The 22,036-nt window shown below is 36.7% G+C and overlaps 1 protein-coding gene across 1 annotated transcript; it reads left to right on the top strand.

The window, feature by feature from the left end:
* The first annotated feature begins 15,497 nt into the window (after positions 1–15,497).
* Positions 15,498–18,645, top strand: LOC140167264 (F-box/LRR-repeat protein 12-like). Its single transcript, XM_072190601.1, has 2 exons — positions 15,498–15,654; positions 17,656–18,645. The coding sequence occupies exons 1-2, from the start codon at positions 15,506–15,508 to the stop codon at positions 18,464–18,466; spliced, it is 960 nt and encodes a 319-aa protein (XP_072046702.1). The 5' UTR covers positions 15,498–15,505; the 3' UTR covers positions 18,467–18,645.
* The last annotated feature ends 3,391 nt before the right edge of the window (positions 18,646–22,036 follow it).

Here is a 22,036-nt window from a genome sequence, read left to right on the forward strand (position 1 = left end):
TCCTGTTGTGGTTTGCATTTGTCTCAAAGATATTGGCTAATAATAATTTTTTAAATATCTTTCAAAATATGTTTATTATGTTTGTAATCCATTTACGTTTAATAAAGAATTGTGTGATTAATTTGTTTAACCAGTCAGTTTAGGTGGACACACGCATGAGTCCTGATGGGACCGTGCATACACAAAATGCTCAAGCCAAGCGTTAACTTATATAAGCATGCTGGTCTGAATGAAGAGAAAAGAAAGAAACACAATTGAAGAAAAAGAGCAAGGAAAAGAAAGGCCACTACATGAAATCAATCAATCAGAGTTATGCTCTTAGTCCTTGGGTCGAGAAATAAGATACTGGGAATTCTTATTCCATGCCCTGATATAAATATTGTAATGCTTTAAGGGGTGGGGTATGAGCGTTTGGACAGTATTTATTTTGGGACATTAGAGCACATCAGACATATCGAATTGCATTCTGAATACGAAGAATGTCATTCTGATATCAAATAATTTTGATTTTTGAAATTCGCAATTTAATACACATTTTATGGCAAATCATTAAAAATGGATATTTTTGATATTTAACAGTACTTGAAGCAAATCTGATGATTTATATTTAAAGTGTATGTAGCTGGGATGAAAAGCCGACGATCAATTGAAAATTTTGTCCTTTCGTATTGAAGATATGGATATTTTTTCCCAAAACACCAAAAAAAATTAGGTCTTTTTGGGAAAAAATCCATATCTTCTAAATGAAAGGTCGAAATTTTCAATTGACCGTCGGCTTTTCCTCCCTGCTACATACACCTTAAGAATATATCATTAGATTTATATAATTTACTTGAGGACTGTTATATATCAAAATTTGAAAAATATCAAATTTTTATAATTTGTCATAAAATTTGTATTATATTGTGATTTTCAAAAATGAAAATTATTTGATATCAGAAAGACTTGCTTCGTATTCAGAATGCAATTCGATAGGTCTGATATGCTCTCATGTTCCACAAAAAATACTGTCGAAACGCAATAAACGCTCATTTTAGATCCCTTAAATTAGTGAAAATACATGTAGTCCATTATATGTATGAGAATGAATGTTTTTAGTATGTCAAGCTTATTTTGACTGAGTTTGCATCGGAAATGAGGGGGGGGGGGGAGCAGCCTTTCACATTAGATTTAAAATCTTGGCAAGCTCTAAGACATATTATGTGGCCTAATGTCTGCTTATCAGGAATGGAAGTTATGGTATAATTTCTTGTTGAAACATAAACCCTTGTCTTTTATTATTATGAATATGAGTCACATTGGGCTATTACAGTTGAAATCCACACTACCCCTGTGGAAGATTTTGGAAATATCTCCTACAGGGGGAGTATGTTTTTTAATGTATTTGGTCAGGGTTAATCATTTTGAAACCCATACTCCCTCTATATTATGGTTTTACCTATATCTTCCACAACTGGTGTGAGTATTTCAAATGGAAGTTACCCAATTGTCTATTCTATTCAAAATTTATACTCCCTCTGTGGAAGACGTCAGCTAAATCTTCCACATGGGTAGTTTGGAATTTAAATGGAATAACCCATTGTATGGACATATTATAGTGTTATTAATGCCTAATGCCTGCTTTATCATAAATGGAAGTTATGGTATAATTTCTTGTTGAAACACAACCTTATATAAACCCTTATCATTTATTATTATTAGGGATGCCCACTCTCAATACAGTTTCCACTAGAACGATTTTTCATTTACTGTGTGCGTGCACTCACACACGTATTGTCTATGGAGAAACTGATCGATACAAGAAATCCCAGGCCTGTTAAATGGCATACATACTTGTTTTGATCCAAATGTAGGCCTATATCAGGGTGTTTCAAGAAATTCCTGATTCCACCAGAAAACATTAACCAAACTTTTTCCTGTTTGGTCAGTAAATAGAGAGGACCTTCCTTCATGAAGAGATCAACTTTTTTAATGAAAAATTTAATGAGATGAGAACTACAACAGGTTGAAGTGACACCATTCCGTGCATCAGGTGTTCAAACGCAATTATCTCCGAATTTGGAGTGAATCAGACAAGCAAACTTACATACTCATAAAATTTAACTATTTTTGAAGACAAAATGTGTAGGATGTTAAGAAATTTAAGAATGTTTAAGCCTACCATGCCCATCTCAAATCATGCACTTCCCGTGCACTTCTCACTACCATGTAAATTTTATATGCTATCCATCATGGCTTCCATGCACACACAGTGTATTGCTCAATGTAGTAAAGATAACCTTTGAGTTGGAGCAAATTTCTCCAAATTGGTAGTGATTAATGTTACCAAACTTATGCCATGATGAAATATAATAATTTTTGAAGATAAAATGTGCTGACCTTAAAAAATTGAACAATGTTTAAGACTACCGCTTTTCATTTGAAATAATGCACTTATTGTTCATCTCCTCTATGGAGATATTTTCCATGGCGGCCATCTATGATCATGCTTGAGGTTTCACCAAACAAACCATCGGTTTTGAGGTCTTATATTTTGTTGTATGTCAACAAAATCGATTAAATTTTCAGGATGATCTTATTTTCATGTTGTTATAAGCAAATATAATGTTCCAGATAAGCTAGTTAATAAATACATTAAGAAAAAGTACCTTAAAGTTGCACTTTCTGTTAGTATTCCTTTTGGACTTTAACTTTTTAAAATGTTCTAGCAGCCCTATATAAAACCGTGACACTCGAAAGGCAATATCTCTGGAATGAAACGTCCGATTAAGATTATTTAAACGCCAAAATGTTTCTTTCATCAATTCCCAGCCAATAAGTTAGGTCTGAATCAATTTAAAAGTACTTCAATTTTTAGTGGACATGCCTATTATTATGACTATGAGTCACATTGTTTTGTTCATATTATTACTGTATACTTTTTGTATAGTTAAATTAAGTTTGTAGTGTAAATACAAAGCTATTTATTATATTTCAGTTCTGTTGTGTGTGTGTGTTTCAGAGAGCAAGTTTAAAGTATTTATATAGCGGTGTTCACATAGGCGCAATAGCTTAAGATTTACCAACATGGTGTTGTGGCAATAACACTGAGCTAATGAGCTATGCCTGTGGGAGATGTTACAGCAAATTTACACTGACTGCATGCAATTAGATATGAGGTCTGAAAAAAATTTGGGGGTTTACTGCCATGCTTGATTGACTTTAAAAAATCAATGGTTATATTATTTAGATTTTAAATAAATATCCAGAAAATGTGGAAAACATGGAGAAGACAATCATGCAAAAGCTCATTTGTTGGACATTCAATATTTTCAAAAAATTACACAAAATAAATAAAAAATAAATATAATAATAACTCCACGGCTCTGATTTTGAGAGAGTAAGATAATTGCAGTGGACTTTGACATTGACTTCGCGATTTTCACATAATTGCATGTAAAGTTTGGTCCCCGAAGAGTAACAGACACACCTACATGAATGTTGTGTTCCTGTGGTTTCTATACTGGTGTGTAACAGAGATGCCAGTTTTCAGGTTTTAACCTGAATTCAGGTGTTTTGTGAGTTCAAATTCCCGTGTTTTTATTTATTTTCAGCCTGTTTTGGGGCTTTTTGGTCTGCATTCACACGCTTTTCAGGTTTTTTGAGTGAAACTGACTGGCATCTCTGGTGTAAGTATGAAGCAGGGCTGTTCTGTGGCTGCTCTATCCTGCCTTATGTATCAGGAATTACTATAAAGCACAGTAATATGGATCATTGCCCCAGTGTTTTATATTTCATACACCAAATAACATCTTCAGCTATTGGTAAACTCTGTGGACACCGCTTATGTCTTTATAGTATAATGGTGTATCATCACTGTATTTCTACTTTGTATATACAAATTGGTTTTCCTCTTTAAATAAAGTAATTATTGAATAATAATTGTATATCTGTGAAAAAAAGTGTTCCTGTATTACTCTATATTGAGTTAATCATAAAATGCCACAAGTGTAATCAAGTCAAAATCAAAACCGTATTATATCTGAAGTAGCTGTTGCAATTAAAGTACCACATAATGTAAATGCAAAATATTGAAGTAAATTGTCATCTTACGTGAAAGCTAACCTCTATAGTCCGTCTCATCTTCAGTTGAGAGTAACACAGTGTTCAGTTGCGGTTTCAAATTGGTGCATGCGTTTACATGTTTGCGTCATCATCATATGCGCAAATCGCCCTTCTATGTGTGTGCATATATGCCTCACAGGAATAGGTTAGCACCCGCAATTTGAATCTGCCACTGCAAAATGCAACACGGCATTATTCTTATCTTGAGATGAGACAGACTATAGAACACATGTACATCATACATATACTCTGATCAGCTCGTAATAGGCGGGACTCATAACATCGTAGATTGATATAGAATGGCATACACACAGCTGGGCGCAGCACCAACGCGAGCTGCACTTTGCGTAATGCGTGAATGACGCACGCTTTTGTGAATTTACGCGTGCTTAAGTTGGAACTTTATTGACTCGCGCAGTAACAAAAACCGAATAATCTCGCCAATTAAGAGCTGATCATAGTATAGGCTTATATACAAATATGAAATAAATGTAGATCCAGTGGAAAACATGTACAATCAATGATATTGGACGCAAAGAGATCATGAGATCAAAAAATAATCTGCCATGAGCACCACACACATTCTCTTCAAGTCTATTTTCTTTGAGTGCAACAGAAGAACTTAATTTAGACCTGATTGAAAAGGCAAGTTTCAAGAAGAGATTTCAAACTGTTGGGCTATTCCAGTTGAAGTCCACACACCCCCTGTGGAAAACATGACCTTACTCTCCCACACATGCTGATATCAAAAGGAGTGACCCATAGGAAACCCCATTTGAAATTCAACACTCCCTGTGTGAAAGAATAAGATCATGTCTTCCATAGGGGATGTATGGATATTGTCTGCAGTAGCCCATTGATTGTCTGCATGCATTATTACATACAGCTAGATGTTATATTTGCTGTGTAAAAATGTATTGCAATCAATTTGGCCTATACGCCGTAGATGACGGTATAATCAGATTAACTACCATAGCAATGGATGATTACAATTTTTGAATGTACCGCGCTGCACTACAGGCAGGTTGCACTCATCAACTGTTAATGCCTGCAATCATAGATTGAATACAATACCGCTCTTTTCAATGATATTAATCTGACAGATGCGAGTGATTAGCATTTCTTTAACATCTATGGTTCAATGCATCGGTACCGCGTGAACGTTGTAGTGTGGGCGATATAGTCAGAATTGTATTCATCCATTGCTATGGTAGTTAATCCGTTTAACTACATCACTTCTACGGCGTATATAGATTGATTTGTTTATGGACCAGTTTTGAATTTTGATCCCTGCATTAACTTTGATCCTGGAATTCTGTGCTTATCACACTCAACTGTTGATGAGACCAATCAGCAAAGAAAAACCCATATGTTACATTGCCCTGCTTGCAGCTTATCAGTGGAATATCAGGGCACTGGATTGAGCTGCAAGTAACTATAATGATACTGTGCAAATGGTTATTTTCACGTGCAGATATTTTTGCTATTTCCACATTACGTTTTGTTACCTGGAGAGATTTGATCATGTCTCACCTCCTTTTTCAACCAAATCGACGGTATAAGTAACTCTTGTAGTGAGGGATCAACATTTAAACACAAATTACCTCAGGCAAAACTCACTTCCTGGGAACCAAATACCACACAAGGTCATTTTTATGTAAGTCTTTGACCCATTTGTGTTATATACTGCCTCTAGCTATAATGACATCCTTGTGATCTGGTCAACTCATTGACAGATACGAACCTCAGGAGGGAATTCATTTTTTGGTCAATTCTCTCCAGGTAGCGAAACGTAATGAACACTGAAGACTTGTGTGCGTTGATATTTTCACAGAATTCATGCCTTGCTACTGTTATCATATGACTAAATGTCATGTTCATGTGTACTTAAATTTGCGATATACCGGGTAACCTCTATTCGCGAAATTCACAAAAATAAAACCCTTGCGGCGAAAATTAATACTTATACTGTAATTAAAGGTGGATGGTCTGATCAACATTTTCTGAGATTTTGGTATGAGTGGAAAACCCACTGTCTCTCACTGACTTGATGAAACATTAAGTTACAACTGAAAGATGTTTCGTTTTAAATATGTATTTTAACTGGTATTATTATTTACACAGAATGAAGGTTGGGGTTCAATGCACATTTTTTTGGCTTATAAAGCCTTATATATCAAATGGAATTGAAACACCAGCATGAAACTCCATCCCTATGATAGGTTAGGAGTAGGGGTCAAGATCATTCAACCCAGGTGAAAACATGAGGAAATCAGACCACCCTCCTTTAATTTACTCATGATATGATGGTATTTTATAATACAGTTCAACCTCCCTTATCCGGACCTCTTTTATATGAATCTTTCTATTATCCGGACATGTGATCTTCATAGAAAAACATGTTTTTAATGCTTTGAGAGCTTGATTTCATGCACTGAAGCATTTAGAAAGCCATAACTATGTGGCATATGCACTCAAATACCATCTTTCAGTGTTATTACCCCATTTTTAGTAACATTTTGCTGTCTCAATGTTAGCGCTTCAGACATTCAATGCCGAATTATATATATTTCACTTATCGGGCAAATGCATGGCCGGATAAGAGAGGTTGGACTGTACGAAAGTGGTCACATATACCAACAGTTCCAATATATGAATGTTTAAAATAAGCAAGAGCTATATGGTACATGTGAGGAAAAATAAGCCCAATAAATAATGCATCACAGATACATGGATTGAAAGTAGTCACTTATTAGCTCAGTGTGAATGTACTATACTGACTCATATCGTGGGCCTTACATATAGCAGACCTGCCAACTGTCCCTCATTTTGAGGAACTGTCCCTCATTTGGGGTTTACCAAAGTGAAAAAGAGAGACAGTCCTGCTTTCTGAAAATTTCAGTGATGGCAAATTTAAATGTAAGAACAACAAAAAATGATGAAAATTTCACTTAAAAATTTTATGATAGCATTCTCTTTAGTCTATTGTGATAAATTCAGACCTGCAAAAACCTTCTCTGAATTCTGAAAGTATTGCACATCTCAAGTCTTTAAATTTGTTGGTGTACACCTGGTTTGTGTACATGTACAAGGTTTTGGCCTCAATGTCCCTCTTTCTGACTTCAGTAGGTTGGCAGGTCTGATATAGTCCTATGCCTATTATTTGGAGGGGAAAAATTGGAAAGTTCTGAAGATCTTAGTAGTAGTAACCGCAAACTTAATATTCTTACAAACAAAAATGCTGCTATAAGTGGAAGGTGTCCTCGCATAGTAAGGTGCCCCCTGACCAAGAAATGAAAGAAAAAAGTGCCCCTCTGACAAAAAATAAGAGAAAATCTGGCGGGCAAAGGAAAAGAAAAGGGACAAGGAGCCCCTTTTCCACCAAAATTCTGCATGCAGACACCACCATCATCAACATCTTCCTCATCATCATCACCACCATTGTCTTGCAGGTTAGAAATAATATGATGCACAATGACAATGGTAGTGATTCTGAAGATGATGGTGGTGGCTAAAATTGCCAAAAAACAGCTGATTTTACATGATTTTTAACAAAATGCTGGGGCTTCAGCACCCAAAGCCCCCCCTGGACACACCACTGATATTTTTATATATTTCTCAAAAATTGACTTTGGCATAGTCTACAGCAGTGACAGTAAATCAGAATAGATGATACATAGGTAAGCCATATTTAAGTCGCATTTAATGTCCCTTTTAAAGCTGTGATTGATTATTGAACTGCCTCTAAACTCTGTAATAGGCCTGTTTAGTGATTCCAGCAAAAGTGTAAAAATAATTTAAAGGCCTTCATGTATACAGCTATTTCCTTATTCAGAAAACCATACACCTCATCAAAAATCATTTTTTTGCCAGTGGCAGTGCCCCCTCCCCCCCAGTAAAAGCCCAAAATTATGAAAATTTCCACTTTTTGCAGCAAATTTGCACAAAATTTGTTGATTTATCCCCCGGGGGCACTCAACTTTAGAAGTGGCGGTATGTGCCTGTCAATAGGCCCCCTCTTTTGAAGTCGACTATACCCAATGACCCCCTTTTTTTTAAAAGCCATACCCGATGACCCCCTTTTTTAGTTGCGGTACCCAATGACCCCTTTTTTTGGTTGCGGCTACCCAATGACCCCTTTTTCTAGAATAGCATCATCAAAATGCAACAAAAAAATGCCGAAACTGTCAAATTTTGCTCCATTTTTTCAAAATTATGCCGAAATTTTCAAAATTTTGCTCCATTTGTTCAAAATTTTCTACTCGATGACCCTTTTTTAAAAATCTTGTACTCGATGACCCCTTTTTTCAAAATATTGTACCCAATGACACCCTTTTTTATTTTGTTTGTACCCAATGACCCCCTTTTTTAAAATAACGCTTTGTACCCGATAGGCCCCTACTTTGCATCTCCGGTAGGCACATACCCGTCACTTCCAAAGTTGAGTGCCCCCCGGGATCGGGATTTATCCCCCTCCCCTGAAATTCACTTTGCCCTCTGGGAAAAAAATTCCTGGTGCCGGCACCGTTTTTTTCTCCTGTGTAAGTAGCATAGATGTGCTAAAATGGATATGAAATTATACAAATTGATTTCACAATACAAGTGGGCCCTCTCTGAATTTTGCTAATGGGGCCCTACTGATTGCTAGTGTTGACCATGTTGAAATAGCGGCGTCACTTTTCAACATTTTTTAATAAAAATCCGAATCTAAAAGATATCCAAAATTTAACCAATTGAAAAGTAGTCCTTAACAAGGATAACATGTAAAAAATATTGTATCGCGTGGTAGCTGCGTAAAAATGTCGATTTTTACATTGTTTTCAATGGAGTATTTATTTGGCGGTTTGCGCCCTTACTCCAGACTTTTGGTGATGTGCGCCCTGTAAATTGATTGGAATACATGCTGTCGTTAGCTGCAATCCGCGGAACCAAAACGTACATGTAAACAGTGAAAAGATTTCCCATTGTTTGTCCCAGATAATTCTCCCGGATAATTGTTATTGTACAGCTACAGACACAGGTAATATTATTAATTACATCAGATAATAGTGACATCATGTGTTGATACGTACCTTGTACCTTGTAGAATTTCTCCCCGTAGACCTCCTCGTGGAAGTGAAACACAGGGCTGACGAGAGTGTGGGGCGCTAATGTTTACTTCTGGTCGTCGTCGTTGAGGTCTGGTCCACTTCTGAAATAGCTTGTTTAAAGGGTTCAGTTGTTTTGATGTCTACAGTCGATTGGGGTAATTGGTTCCAAGATGAAATTGTAAGGGGGAAAAATGATGTAGCGAACTGGCTTGTTGTGATGAAATTAGAGTTGCTCTGGTATTGTTGGTTGGGCGTCCGTCTTGGTCTGTCAACTTTCTTGGTGGTGTATCTATTCAATTCAAGCTCAAATCCACCATGAATTATTTTGTGAAAAGCACATAAACGTTGCTTTTCACGTCTCTGCTCCAAAGTGTTCCAATTTAAGGTTTGAAGCATATTGTTCACACTTGATTTTCTTCCATAGTCTCCTAAGACAAAGCGTGCAGCGCGTCTTTGCACCAATTCGAGGAGTTTTGTGTTTTCTTTTGTGACTGGATTACATGCTATCGAGGCATACTCGAGGTGTGGTCTAACCAAGGTTAGATACAGCTTCTCTTTAACACCTTTGGAGCAGTTATAAAAGTTCCTCCTGATGAAATTGAGCACTTTTGTTGCCTTAGTAGAAGCATGTTTTGTTTGCTTGTTCCATTTGAGATTGTTTTCAATATGCACGCCTAGATACTGATGATTTGTAACTTCTTGAAGATGTTCCCCCATCATGGTGTAGTTTGCATTCCCTGGAGTTCTTTGTCTTGATATTCTCATGACATTGCATTTTCTGCGACATTGAACTTCATGCCCCATTTATCAGCCCAATTTACCAGGCTATTCAGGTCTTGTTGAAGAGACTCTTCAACCTTCTGGTCTGAGATGGTACGGTAGATAATGCAATCATCAGCGAATAATCTTGCCGTCGCTTTTACGGAGTCCGTGATGTCATTAATAAAGAGTATGAACAGGTGAGGCCCCAATACTGTGCCTTGTGGGATACCACTCAATACAGGCATCCAATCTGATGTTTTCCCATTCACAACAGTCCTTTGGTGACGGTTTGTGAGAAAGGATTCAATCCAGTTGAGCGTTTTATTTCTAACCCCATAGTAGTTTAGCTTCTGTAATAGCCTACGGTGCGGAACTACATCGAATGCTTTGCTAAAATCAAGTATAGCAATATCACAAGTCTTTTTGTCGTTGTGTGCTTCAGTCAGGTCGTGAATCGTGGCGATTAACTGCGTTTCATACGATCTGCCGCTTCTAAAAGCGTGTTGGAAATCAGTGATGATTGAGTTTGCTGTTAAATACTTCATAAGTTGGCTGTCCAGGATATGCTCCATCAATTTACAACACACGCAGGTTAGTGAAACCGGCGTAATTTGCAGGGTCACTCTTTGAGCCCTTTTTAAAGATGGAAGCTATATTTGCTCTGCGCCAGTCTTCTGGTAAAATACCCTGGTCGTATGATTGTCTAAAGATGAAGCTAAGAACAGGTGCAATTTGTTCAGCAGCCAGCTTTAAAGCTCTGTTTGGGATTTTGTCAGGTCCTGTGGCCTTTGAAATGTCTATGTCTTTTAGCAGTTTCATGATTCCATTCACAGAAAAGTCAATATCAGGCATGTCCGAAATGGGCTTTTTTGCATACTAGAATATCATTGTCCTCCTTGTGAAGACACTTTGGAATTGATGCGCTAAGGCTTCAGCTTTCCCTTGGTCGTCAGTCACAGTCTGGTTGTTAATCTTCAGGCTTTGAACACCAGCATTATCTGGCGACGGGTCTTGATGTATTTCCAAAATTCTTTGTTTCCTGCTTCAGAAATATCTGCGATATGTGCACGCTTGGCTTTCCTTAGTTCTTTGTTAACCTCGGTTTTGATTTTCTTGTATTTTTCCCATCTTCCAACACCTCCAAGTTTCTTTGCTTTATTATAATACCTCTCTTTCTTCCTACAAAGTTTTAGGAGTCTTGTTGTGAGCCATGGGACACGAGGATTGCCAGACACCATTTTAGTTGGAACATTTTCATCAATCAAGTTGCACATAGAGTCTCTGAAGGAGCACCAGTTTTCCTCAACGGACTTGGACTCTGGTTGAGAATTCAGAAATTTGTCTGCAAAGTCATGGGCGTCCTTCTGAAATTTTTCTTCATCCATTTTCTTCCACAGATGTATTTCTCTCGGTGGTTTTGATGGAATGGGTGCCTTAATATTGAATTCAGCAACAACTGCACCGTGATCAGAAAAGCCAGAGTGCGGCTGAATATTCCTCACAAGTGACGGGTGCGTGGTAAAACAAAGATCTAAAATGTTTTCAGTTCCATTTGCAGCACGACGTGTGGGGAACATAACCAGTTGTTCTAATCCAAAATCATCAGCAATGTTTATGATCTCTTGTTGCAGAGAGTTGGTTGGAATGATGGGCGATTTCCATGTCATTTTGGGTAAATTGAAATCACCCCCTAAAATTATATGAGGGGATTTATTTTCTTCGTAAATCTTTACTAACGAGTCATTCAGGTTTTTAAAGTCAGTAGTCGCTGTCTGCGATCTATAATATGATCCAATGAACATACTGGTACCATCAACAAGCAATTGGCACCATGTTATTTCACCGTGACAGTTCTCTCCATTAAGATCTGGTCGTTCAAGTCTTGGTATGGTGTCTTTTGTTGCAATGAAAACTCCTCCACCCCTTGTGTTCTTTCTATCATTTCTGGTTACTTGGAAATGGCTGGGAAAAATTTCTGCTGATGCAACACTGCCATCAAGCCATGACTCAGATCCCAGGATGATATCCGGCTTTCAGAATTATCAAATGCAGCAAGGTCCGCGGTTTTGTTATTTATACTTTGAAAGTTTGCAATGACTATTTTAACAACATTACCAAATTTCTTTGGAGGTCTACGAGGATTTTGATTCACAGTACAATTGTCAGCATCACATGCGTTTTTTCTGTTTCCAGCATTACGCTTATTTTCAATGTCTTTTTGTTTAACTGTCTTCCTTGTCCTAGTCAGTTTAGGGCTCGAGGTTTTATTTGCAGAGACCGAGTTCGTCCCAGAAATTAATTTGGTATCAAACTCAGCTTCCTCCTCTAAGTCGCTCAAAATATCAAAAGGATTGTGGCTCAGGCTACATTCTAATGACACGTCTGGCAGAGCAATGTTTAATAACTCACAGGTCGGGCAGAACCAAACTACCTCTGAATTGTTCATGTGGTATTCATAAGATGTATCAGTTACTCCCGTACAGCTGTTGTGAGACCAGTTATTACAATGGCTACAAAGCATTCCCTTGTCAGCATTTTTGACGGCACGATCACACATAGTACATGGGTACTTGGGCTTTCTTCCTCTTTTAGCTGGCCCTGGGTTTTGTTCAATATCACCTGCTAAAATGTTTACAATCAGAATGGCTGCATATGTGCCGTTTGGTAGTTTTGAGATAACATTTTTCGTATGCGAAGACCCTACCAAATCTCTGGTCGATAGCACAATAATATGAAATGTAATACTGGGTGGGTAGACTTATACTTGGTATTTCAACTTGGATAACATAATGGCTGGCGTCAATATCAATATAAAATGGAAAATTCCTACCGTGAAAGTGAGTTCCTACTTCATTCCTAGGGTTGGCAAGCTTTGAGGCAGTCAGTAAAAATCCAATGGCTGAATAAAATCCCGATGATAAAAACAACATGGCTTCCGGTAGTGCGTAAAATGGCGCGAAAATTTAAATGAGTGATCCTCCCAAGACTTTCAGATTTCCATCAAAATATAACCTCAATAACATCAAACAGTGCTCCACAATGTTCACAAAAGTAGATTTTACACGATAATTGTAAAAATAACAAAGATGTGCGAGTAAAAAGGGGGAATTTAAGGCTGTGAAATTCGGATGATAAAACAACGCGACGTGACTTCCGGTAGTATGTGGTAGTGTGGCGCAATTTCCGACGAATGATCCTCACAAAGTCTTTCCAATTTCCACCAAAATAGATTCTCAATAACATCAAAAAGTGCTCCACAGTGTTCACAAAAGTCAATTCCACGCGATAATTGTAAAACCAAACTAATAAATGCGAGTAAAAGGGAAACTTAAAGGGATAAAAGTCCAGCTCGGAGAGCTCTTTCAAAACACGTCCACTCTCGTCAGTGTCGCTCGTATAGCAAGTCTGAGAATGCTGACTGAACTTGGACTAAGTTGCCCTAAACTAAAGAAGTAAATGAATTCATGTCATGACTGTCTTAAGGGGTACTACACCCCTCGATAAATTTAGTGTCTAATTTTGCATTTTTCTCAAAAACTAATAACACAGTGGTAACAAAAGTTATGTATATTATAGGGGCAAGGAATCCAATTACTACACTGGAATTTCAGTGACCCAAGACAAGCGGTACCTTATTTCTTATCATAAATAACGAACCGCTTGTCTTGGGTCACTGAAATTCCAGTGTAGTAATTGGATTCCTTGCCCCAATAATATACATAACTTTTGTTACCAGTATGTTATTATTTTTGAGAAAATGCAAAAATAGTCACAATTTACCACAGGGTGTAGTACCCCTTAAATTTATAAGCTTAAAAGTAAAAGTTTTGGAAGTTAAATTACCAGATGCAGTGAAGATTTTTCTGGGGAAATATATTAATTATTTAATACTTCTGTGGTCTGTGCTGTACATCAAGTATACATGAGGCATGAGCGATCCAACATAAATCCAACAATTAAGTCCATTTTCATCACAGAATTTAATTGTAGAAATTCTTATCGCCCCCATACACTGTTTAGCAAGTGCAGATATAGGTAGTGTATGTGCGATGTCCGTGATTCGAAAGTCACATAAAGCCGTTGGGGCCGTGTTCAGGAGGATTCATCCCTGTGCACGTTAAAGTGTCAGAGCTGTTCGAAAAGAGAAGGGGGACCATCCCCGATTCCGATATCAGCAATCAATCCTAGGTTTCAGGATCGTGCATAGGTAAAACTACTGTGCACGTAAAGCCAGTGCGAGTTATCTTCGTTTATATGAAGTCAGCACTAAAAAGGGAGAAAGAAAGAGCATGAACGCAGAAGTGATCAATACACAATCACGCTGATTGACATTGAGTTGACTGATCAATGGGAAGACATTTGACCCGCCGCGGTGATCATCGGCACATCAAGCTTGCCTCTACTGCATGATCAATAATTAGGTATGCTAGGCAAACCTTAGTTAACACATTTGCCAGTCAGCCAAATTCGCCTAAAACACAATACATATTGACATAGAAATTTAAAAGAACAGGTAGGTCAAGGAAACCTACATAAATTTGTTGTCTCTACTTCACTTGACCCAAATATATGATTTAATTATTGTAATATAGACCTATATATACATAAGTTTGATCTTGTGTACATGTGTGTGAGGGTATATTATGTGTGATATGAATGGGGGTGAGTAAGGAGGAGAGGGATGAGAGCGTGGGGCTGTGTGTGAGTGGGTTGTGTATCTTTTATACATTGTACATTATTTAATATTTATATTGGTTACTATGAGTTACTGTTGTTGTTGTTTGAAATGTATTTTTTGTCTTTTATATGAACGCACCGCCAATTTAGGCGTGTGCCGCTGATTCTAAATAAATAAATAAATAAATAAATAAATAAATAAATAAATAAATAAATAAATAAATAAATAAATAAATAAATAAATAAATAAATAAATAAATAAATAAATAAATAAATAAATAAATAAATAAATAAATATGATGATGGTGATGAGACACTCGCATATGGAATTTAAGAGGGATTTTGATAGCAGTTCCACATAGAAAAGCTGCTATCATCATGGGACTAAGATCTAGAAACACCACCGAAATGCTGTTTTGTTAGCTGAATCTTTTTGATGAAAGTCAATCTTTGACAAGATGTAACTTTGCTACAGAAAGTGCTTTGACAAAAAGGTTTTCAGTTTTGGCTTTCTTTACTCACTTTAATTTGATATATAAATTGATGCAGTTTGGTGGCAAATTTGAATTCACCTAGCATACCTACAATAATTACCAGTGAGTATGTGGACCACAGACTGAAGTATTAAACATTTACTTTATGTTTTTAAGCTTATTGTTTTTGTGCACCATTTTAAATATTGAATATTCAGCTAGATGTTCAGCTATAAATTGATAGTAATAAAAAGAATGCAGAGACTCAGAGGAAGAAGAAAGAGAAATACAAATGTGAAATTCCTTTTTGCCTGCATACATGTACTGTACAGCTTTGAAATTTGAAGAGTAAACACTAAACAATCCTATGGTACCATTTCCATTTCAGAAATCTATACTATGTCGCATTCGGATGTGAGAAAAACTAGCCGTAAAAGGAAACACCAGCAGAGCCTCAAATTTTCTACCACTGTTGATTTTTTGCCTGATGAGTTGCTGATTGAAATATTATCATATCTTGATGTACCTGAAAAATGCTATGCAGCAAGGTTAGTATTTTCTTATTCATTTCTTGCTTGTACAGGTACACCAGGCCTCCAAAAACCGCGGGAATGGCGTTCCCAGAAAGTACTTGAGGTTGCAAGTAAATTTAATTTAAAAAAAAATAAAATTTTTCAAAGTTTTCGGCGACTTGGGAGAACCACTGGACCTATTATGACATTTCAGTATCATTCACAGTTAATTTGAAAAAAAGAAGAAAAAAATCAGAAAAAATTTTACGAAAAAATTACAGTTTTTATCCTGATTATGCAAACCATTAACTAATGACAAAAAACTGACAACATTGTTGGAAATTTGTGACTTTTGACAGTAATGCTTCGAAATTTTAAGTTGTGTTTTTTGTGGAAAAGGGTGTAAATTTTTATAGAAAAATGTTCCAAAATAAGGCTCAGATTGCATGAGAGAGCATCTAAACCCCGGCCGTTAGGACTTCGCTCTCGTGATGTCCGCTACGCGCACATAGGCCTATTTCACAGAAAATTTCCAGCAATTGTCATCAAGTTCCCAAACAGCAGAAAATTTTCTGGAGGCCTGAGTTACACCCTGGCCCTGTCACCCATCAGTCCAAAAATCTAATTGAAAAAGATGTCAACCCTAACCCTAACCCTATATTCCGAACCCTAACTTCAATTAGATTTTCGGACTGACGATGGTTCGGATTGACCGTGTTTCGTACTAACAGTGAGACCCCGCTTGTACAATGAAAGTTTGGGAAATGCCTAATACACTGCCATTGGGTATTCCTGGCAGGGCTAAAAATTTATTTTAATAAATTTTTTCTTAAAAGAATCAGGTAATTAATTCTCGTAAAAGATCTTTCCAAGTTAGTTTGCGTCTTTGTGAAATTTGCATGAATCAAAATTGATTCTCCAAAAATCAAGATGCAATACTATAACTTGATTGTTTTAATCTGTTGATGATTCTTGCAGGATAAGTTTGTAAGAATCAATAAATAAACTAGCACAAAGTTTTCACTATCTGAATCAATATATTATTGAAAAATAACACTTTGGTGTTTTGCAAAAGTTCATTCTACAAATCATATACTTTGAAAACTTGCTTAAAGCCATATTATAACATTTGCTGAGGAGGACGCCCTCACTGATTTTTTTAAATTCATTTTTTTTACACGATAATATTGTACTTTATTAAACCAATATACCCTGCAAAAATCAAGACTCTAGGTGCTGTAGTTTTGTCAAAATCCGAGATTTTGAATAAAACGCAGGCGCTTTATTATTACGATGGATTATTAGTCCAACGCGTACACGATGTTCATAACACACAGTACGTACACGCCGTGCGGGACGGTGATCTACATAACAAAGGGTCGTACCATAACATGACTGAAGGAGTGGTACGTATTGGCGACATATGCGCTGGTAGTAAATTCCAATTTTCTTTGCTTTGCCGTAGTTGTTCGGCTCAAAAATAAAAGGGATATATCTGACAGTAAAACTAACATTTTATGGCAAAGAAATGCTAATCTATTTTGTATGGAAATGTTATAATATGGCTTTAATTTATTGTTGTTAATGAGTTATGTATGTTTTACAAAAGTGTTGTTGTTTCAGCCCTCTTTACAACATAACTCAAGAACCACAGGATCTACAAAAGTATCTGTGTATTTGAATTCTTCTACACACTCGTTATGAATTGAGCAATTCAATTTTGCTAAAGCTCACTACCATCGCAAGATGCTATGGACTACTTTTTTCTGCTGCTTCGACCAACAATATATCGTATACCCTTAAGAAGAAACCTTTATTTATGCAAAATATAACAACCAAGCATCAGCGCTGGTTGGGGAACAACATCACATTTGTGTAGTTTTCACTTATTTTTGCCAGTGACATGATAGGCAGGATTCTTCAGAGGGCAAAAACAGTGAGTCAAAAATATTAATGAGCAGGCTCAGTTCTTCATAATAACAATTAACATGATTAATGTGATGTTTTTTTGGGTTTTTTTTCCAATTTATGTTGTAGGGTGAGCAAAAGATGGAACAAACTTGTACAAACCGAGTCCTTGTGGAGGCAAATGGATCTAGTGCATATGAACATCAATTTGAGGAAAACATGGCCGAGTCTTCAACAGTACTTCATGTCTACTCTTACATCTCTGTGTATAGGGTATCCTCATTACAACCACAATCACACAATGTTGACGTATCAAATTATGATGGATATCGGTGAAGTCTGCGTGAAGCTGACCAGTCTATCATTAAATGGACTAAATCTTGTAGAAGTGCACTCAGATTCATTGCCAAATAGTTTAGTTACACTTACGATCCAAAAATGTTATATATCACGACATTGGCTACTGGCAGCTGCTGAGGCTGGAAATTTACATACGCTTGAAGTGTTGAAAATGAAGTATGTTCAATACAAACATTCATATCATATGATGCTGTGTTCATTGGAAATGTGGGCATTTCCAAATCTACAAAAATTTTCCCTTATTATTTCGCCTGGACCATGGAATAAAGTTAATTGTTGTCAGGAGTTTTCTGAATCTCTGACAAAAGAATGTCCCAAATTACACACCCTTGAGTTGAGTTACTGTAGGATTGGAAATAAATGCATGCAGTTGTTTTCGGAGAATTTTAGCAATAGTTTGAAACATGTCCATCTGAAGAATTGCTGTGCTGTTTCTAAAGCTGGTGTGCTTTATTTGAAGAATGTTTCATCTCTAGAAACACTGCATGTTGTAGGATGCTTTGATGTTGATGAAAAGGGGGAGGAGAGTATGAAAGGCCATTTTAATGGAGTAGATTGCAAGTTTATTTCAGGCCCATAGGCAGGGGGGTGCAGGAGTGTGACACACCATAAATATGCAAAAGGTCTGCTTTGTGTATAAAAAATTGCTAAATTGGGCCAAAAATGTCAAAAGTTTAGATAAATATACCCCAAATCATGAACTTTCAGTGAATTTTGTCTAAATATATTGCAGAGGGAATAAAGGTACCGGTATGCAATGGCCAGAATGAACTTGAAGATTAGTCTTGAAAAGGTCAGCATTTGGGAGATATGCACCCCACGATAAAATCATGGCTACAAGCCTGGTTTATTTCCATGAAGTAAAGCGTCAACAATGTTGACTCAACATACTTTGAGTTTATAGCAGCTTATGCAAGCATCAATGTGAAGGTTGAACATACCCACCTCAAGCCTCGACATATTCGCTGTCGATTCAATGCCGATGATTGAGGTCATGCTTTTGTTTGGTCAATCATCGGCATTGAATTAACATTGAGGTGATTATAGGTTCAAGCTTCAAATTGAAGCTTGCATTTATCATTTAGGCGCAAGAATCTGCCGTGTGAGTGCTTGGAGGCACGAGTTTGAGTCCTCATATAGTAATTATTCTGTTCATGTTAAAAAAAATTGAGGTTGCTTAAGATTTACTGGGACAAGGAATTTGTATTTTAAGCTGTTGTCCAGGTCTACCTGTTCGAAACTCAATTAAGCTGACCCTGGTTGTAATGGTGTAGGCTGATGGTAGGATGATTATGGTTCTGTGCCTGTATAGAGCTGTGTCCCTGAATTAATTAGAACTAGCGATTACCCGTCTTGCGCGGTCAGAGTCTTTCGCGGTTTGTAAATTTTTTATATTTTGTGAACATGTAAATGTTTTATTTAATGTGATTAATGGTATGAGAGGAGATTATCATTTAGAAATATAATATGTAGTATCCTTTCCATATAAATCAATGGCTTGAAATTGCAATTACATTGTGATCGAAGCAAGTCTTCTTGCCACCATATCATATCCACCGTGAGAAGTCTTGCCCCTGTTTGATGCTGGCCGCCCTGATATTTAAGATTTTTATGCATTTACAGTACTTTTTAGCCCATTTTGGACAAATTTGTTGTACCTTTTGGCAATTTTTTACCATTTTCGTCCAAGTTTGTCCCCACCTTGAAATGTACCTTGCCCCCCTACAAAAGTCCTGGCTACATCACTGAGCAGATGAACACAATTTTATTCAATTCCCTCTTGGCCCCCTGTGGTATGCTGGCTGACCTGATATGTAAGATTTGTATGCACGCATTTGCTGTACTTTTTATTTGTTAGCCCATTTTGGATAAATTTGTTGTACTTTTTACTTTTTAGCTCATTTGTGACAATTTGCACCCCCCCATCGAAATTTGCCTTGCCCCCCTCTCTCTTTCTCTCTCTGAAAAAGTCCTGGCTACACCACTGTGCAGATGAAACAATTGTATTCACATTTCCTTACATTCTGTTTCATATTATGAAGTTATTATGATCATACAATGCTGATAACATGTAGCATTACCACAAAGAGCAGAGTAGGCCTATTCATGGTTAGACTACTCCGTAGTCCACTTGCCCATTGTCATGATTGTGCATACTCTGGATATTGCATTTAAGCTTAAAACTCAGATTTAATTAATTTGTGCACAATTGATAGATTTTCACAACTGATCATCTTTTCAGTCACCGTACTCCCTCTGTATGTTAGCTTCCCAAGTGGACTACTGACTTTGGATTGCTGTTAACATTTTTAACATGGGACTCTATGGAGAGTTAGGCCAATTTCTGGCCTAACTAAAATTGGTCATGATGTAATGCATCTTTAAATGAATCTGGCTTGTGATTGGTCGCCCAGATCTCGTTACTGTTTAAATCCTCCCGACACGTAATCGCGGCGCTTTTGTGCTGGCGCGAAGTTGGTGGATGAACATACGCATCTAGCGCATACTGTACCACCATGCTTAGTCTTGTGGTTAGATTTGATTGATAAACAAGTATGATTGACAGTGTGTTTTAGAGAACGAAGTCCCAGGGTAAAGTTCTGCTTAAAAGTGAAAGTCCATAGTCCATTTTCAACTCGTAATAAACTGGCAGATTCTAAAATTAGAATTGTTCAGTATTGAAATGCCATTATAGTAATTTGGCCAATTTTAGAAAAGATCCATGTCGATAAATGAATTTCCTCATATGGTCGAATCCAACCAAAAGTGTCCACGGGCCAAAAATAAAAGTCCGAAATAAAAATGTCTCCACAATTTTTTCCTTTTGCCCATTGATCGATGACATATTGGCCTTATAGGAACCAAAAGTGCCATTACTAATCTTGAAAAATAACTCCAGGACGTGTGATAGTAAATGTGATACCAAAACCCAATGTTACCTACGAATACCACTAGGATGCTTTCACTATCGCAATACTAATCAACCTAAAACAAATGGAATATTCCCATTAACGCTTTTTTTTTCGTGTAATGTAGACCACAGGGTGTCAGGAAAATGCTAGCTCAACCAGAAAATATTTGTTTTTATTTTTATAACGCGATCAATATGATCTTAGTCAATTTATGCTAGTTTATTTTTGAAAATGAAGTTTAGGTCAGTTTCTGTATTTTATTTATCAAATGAGTATGAATCAATTTACACATTGTATAAGAACGAGTAGGATATATGTTTTCAAGAATATTAGTAATTATACGCATACACCTAACGCTTTATACAATGAAAAGGTGAAGAAACCCGGGTATTCGTAGGTAACATGACCGGGTAACATGAGCGATTTAACAATATCTATATTGAGTTTAGAGGTTTAAATTTTGCTATTATGGTAATGAATTAATAAAATGGTAGTTTTAGATCTCTTTCAGATGGTACGTCCAAATGAATAAATGCTATTACCTAAGATCAAAAAATTTTTGATGCTTTTAGCAAGATTTTGACCACTTCATTTTGATATACAAGTAGTTAATCAGCAATTTTACATAATAAATAATTGTTGAATGAATCCGTATATGGGTAATAATAGCGTCCTGGGGTACCGCTTAAAGTTTTTGACAATTAATTTCCTTTGGTAGGGACACTTCATTACACATGTCATGTATTATGCTGTATTCGTATGTAACATTTCAGTATTTGTAGGTAAGAATTAGACTTTTGGTGGATATCGCAATCAAAACTTCATTTTATAAAGCACTTTGAATGTATTATTTTCTTTATGTGCGTTTATTGATACTTTAGACCCTATCATGTATTAATAATGTCGGTTCACAGCGGTTGAAAGAGGATTGAAGTAAGAAACAAAGGCACTAAAGTGACTTTAATTTGCTTAATTGCACACAAATCGCTTAAAACCGTTATTGCAGACTTGTGAAGTCCATCTTGGAGTCAGTTACGCCTTGTGGCCTTTCGTTTGAGGGCAACTACAATTAGCTTTATACCAGGGTCCATCACTGTGTTGTCTAGATCATGAGACAATGAGAACAGTCGTTTTTTCCATGGTATTCGTAGGTAACCTTAGCGAAAACGTCAAAAGTTACCTTCGAATAAATCAATTTGGACACAAATTACTCAGAAACCAGAAGGTCGGTAAACATT

Source organism: Amphiura filiformis, chromosome 13 (genome assembly GCF_039555335.1).
Source record: "Amphiura filiformis chromosome 13, Afil_fr2py, whole genome shotgun sequence".
NCBI lineage: Eukaryota > Metazoa > Echinodermata > Ophiuroidea > Amphilepidida > Amphiuridae > Amphiura > Amphiura filiformis.

What these genes read in the sequence shown, in the direction of transcription:
- LOC140167264 (XM_072190601.1), top strand. Translation starts at nt 15,506, where the DNA reads ATGTCGCATTCGGATGTGAGAAAAACTAGCCGTAAAAGGAAACACCAG. An exon ending in GAAAAATGCTATGCAGCAAG is followed by an intron (nt 15,655 to 17,655) that starts GTTAGTATTTTC and finishes TTTATGTTGTAG; the next exon opens with GGTGAGCAAAAGATGGAACA.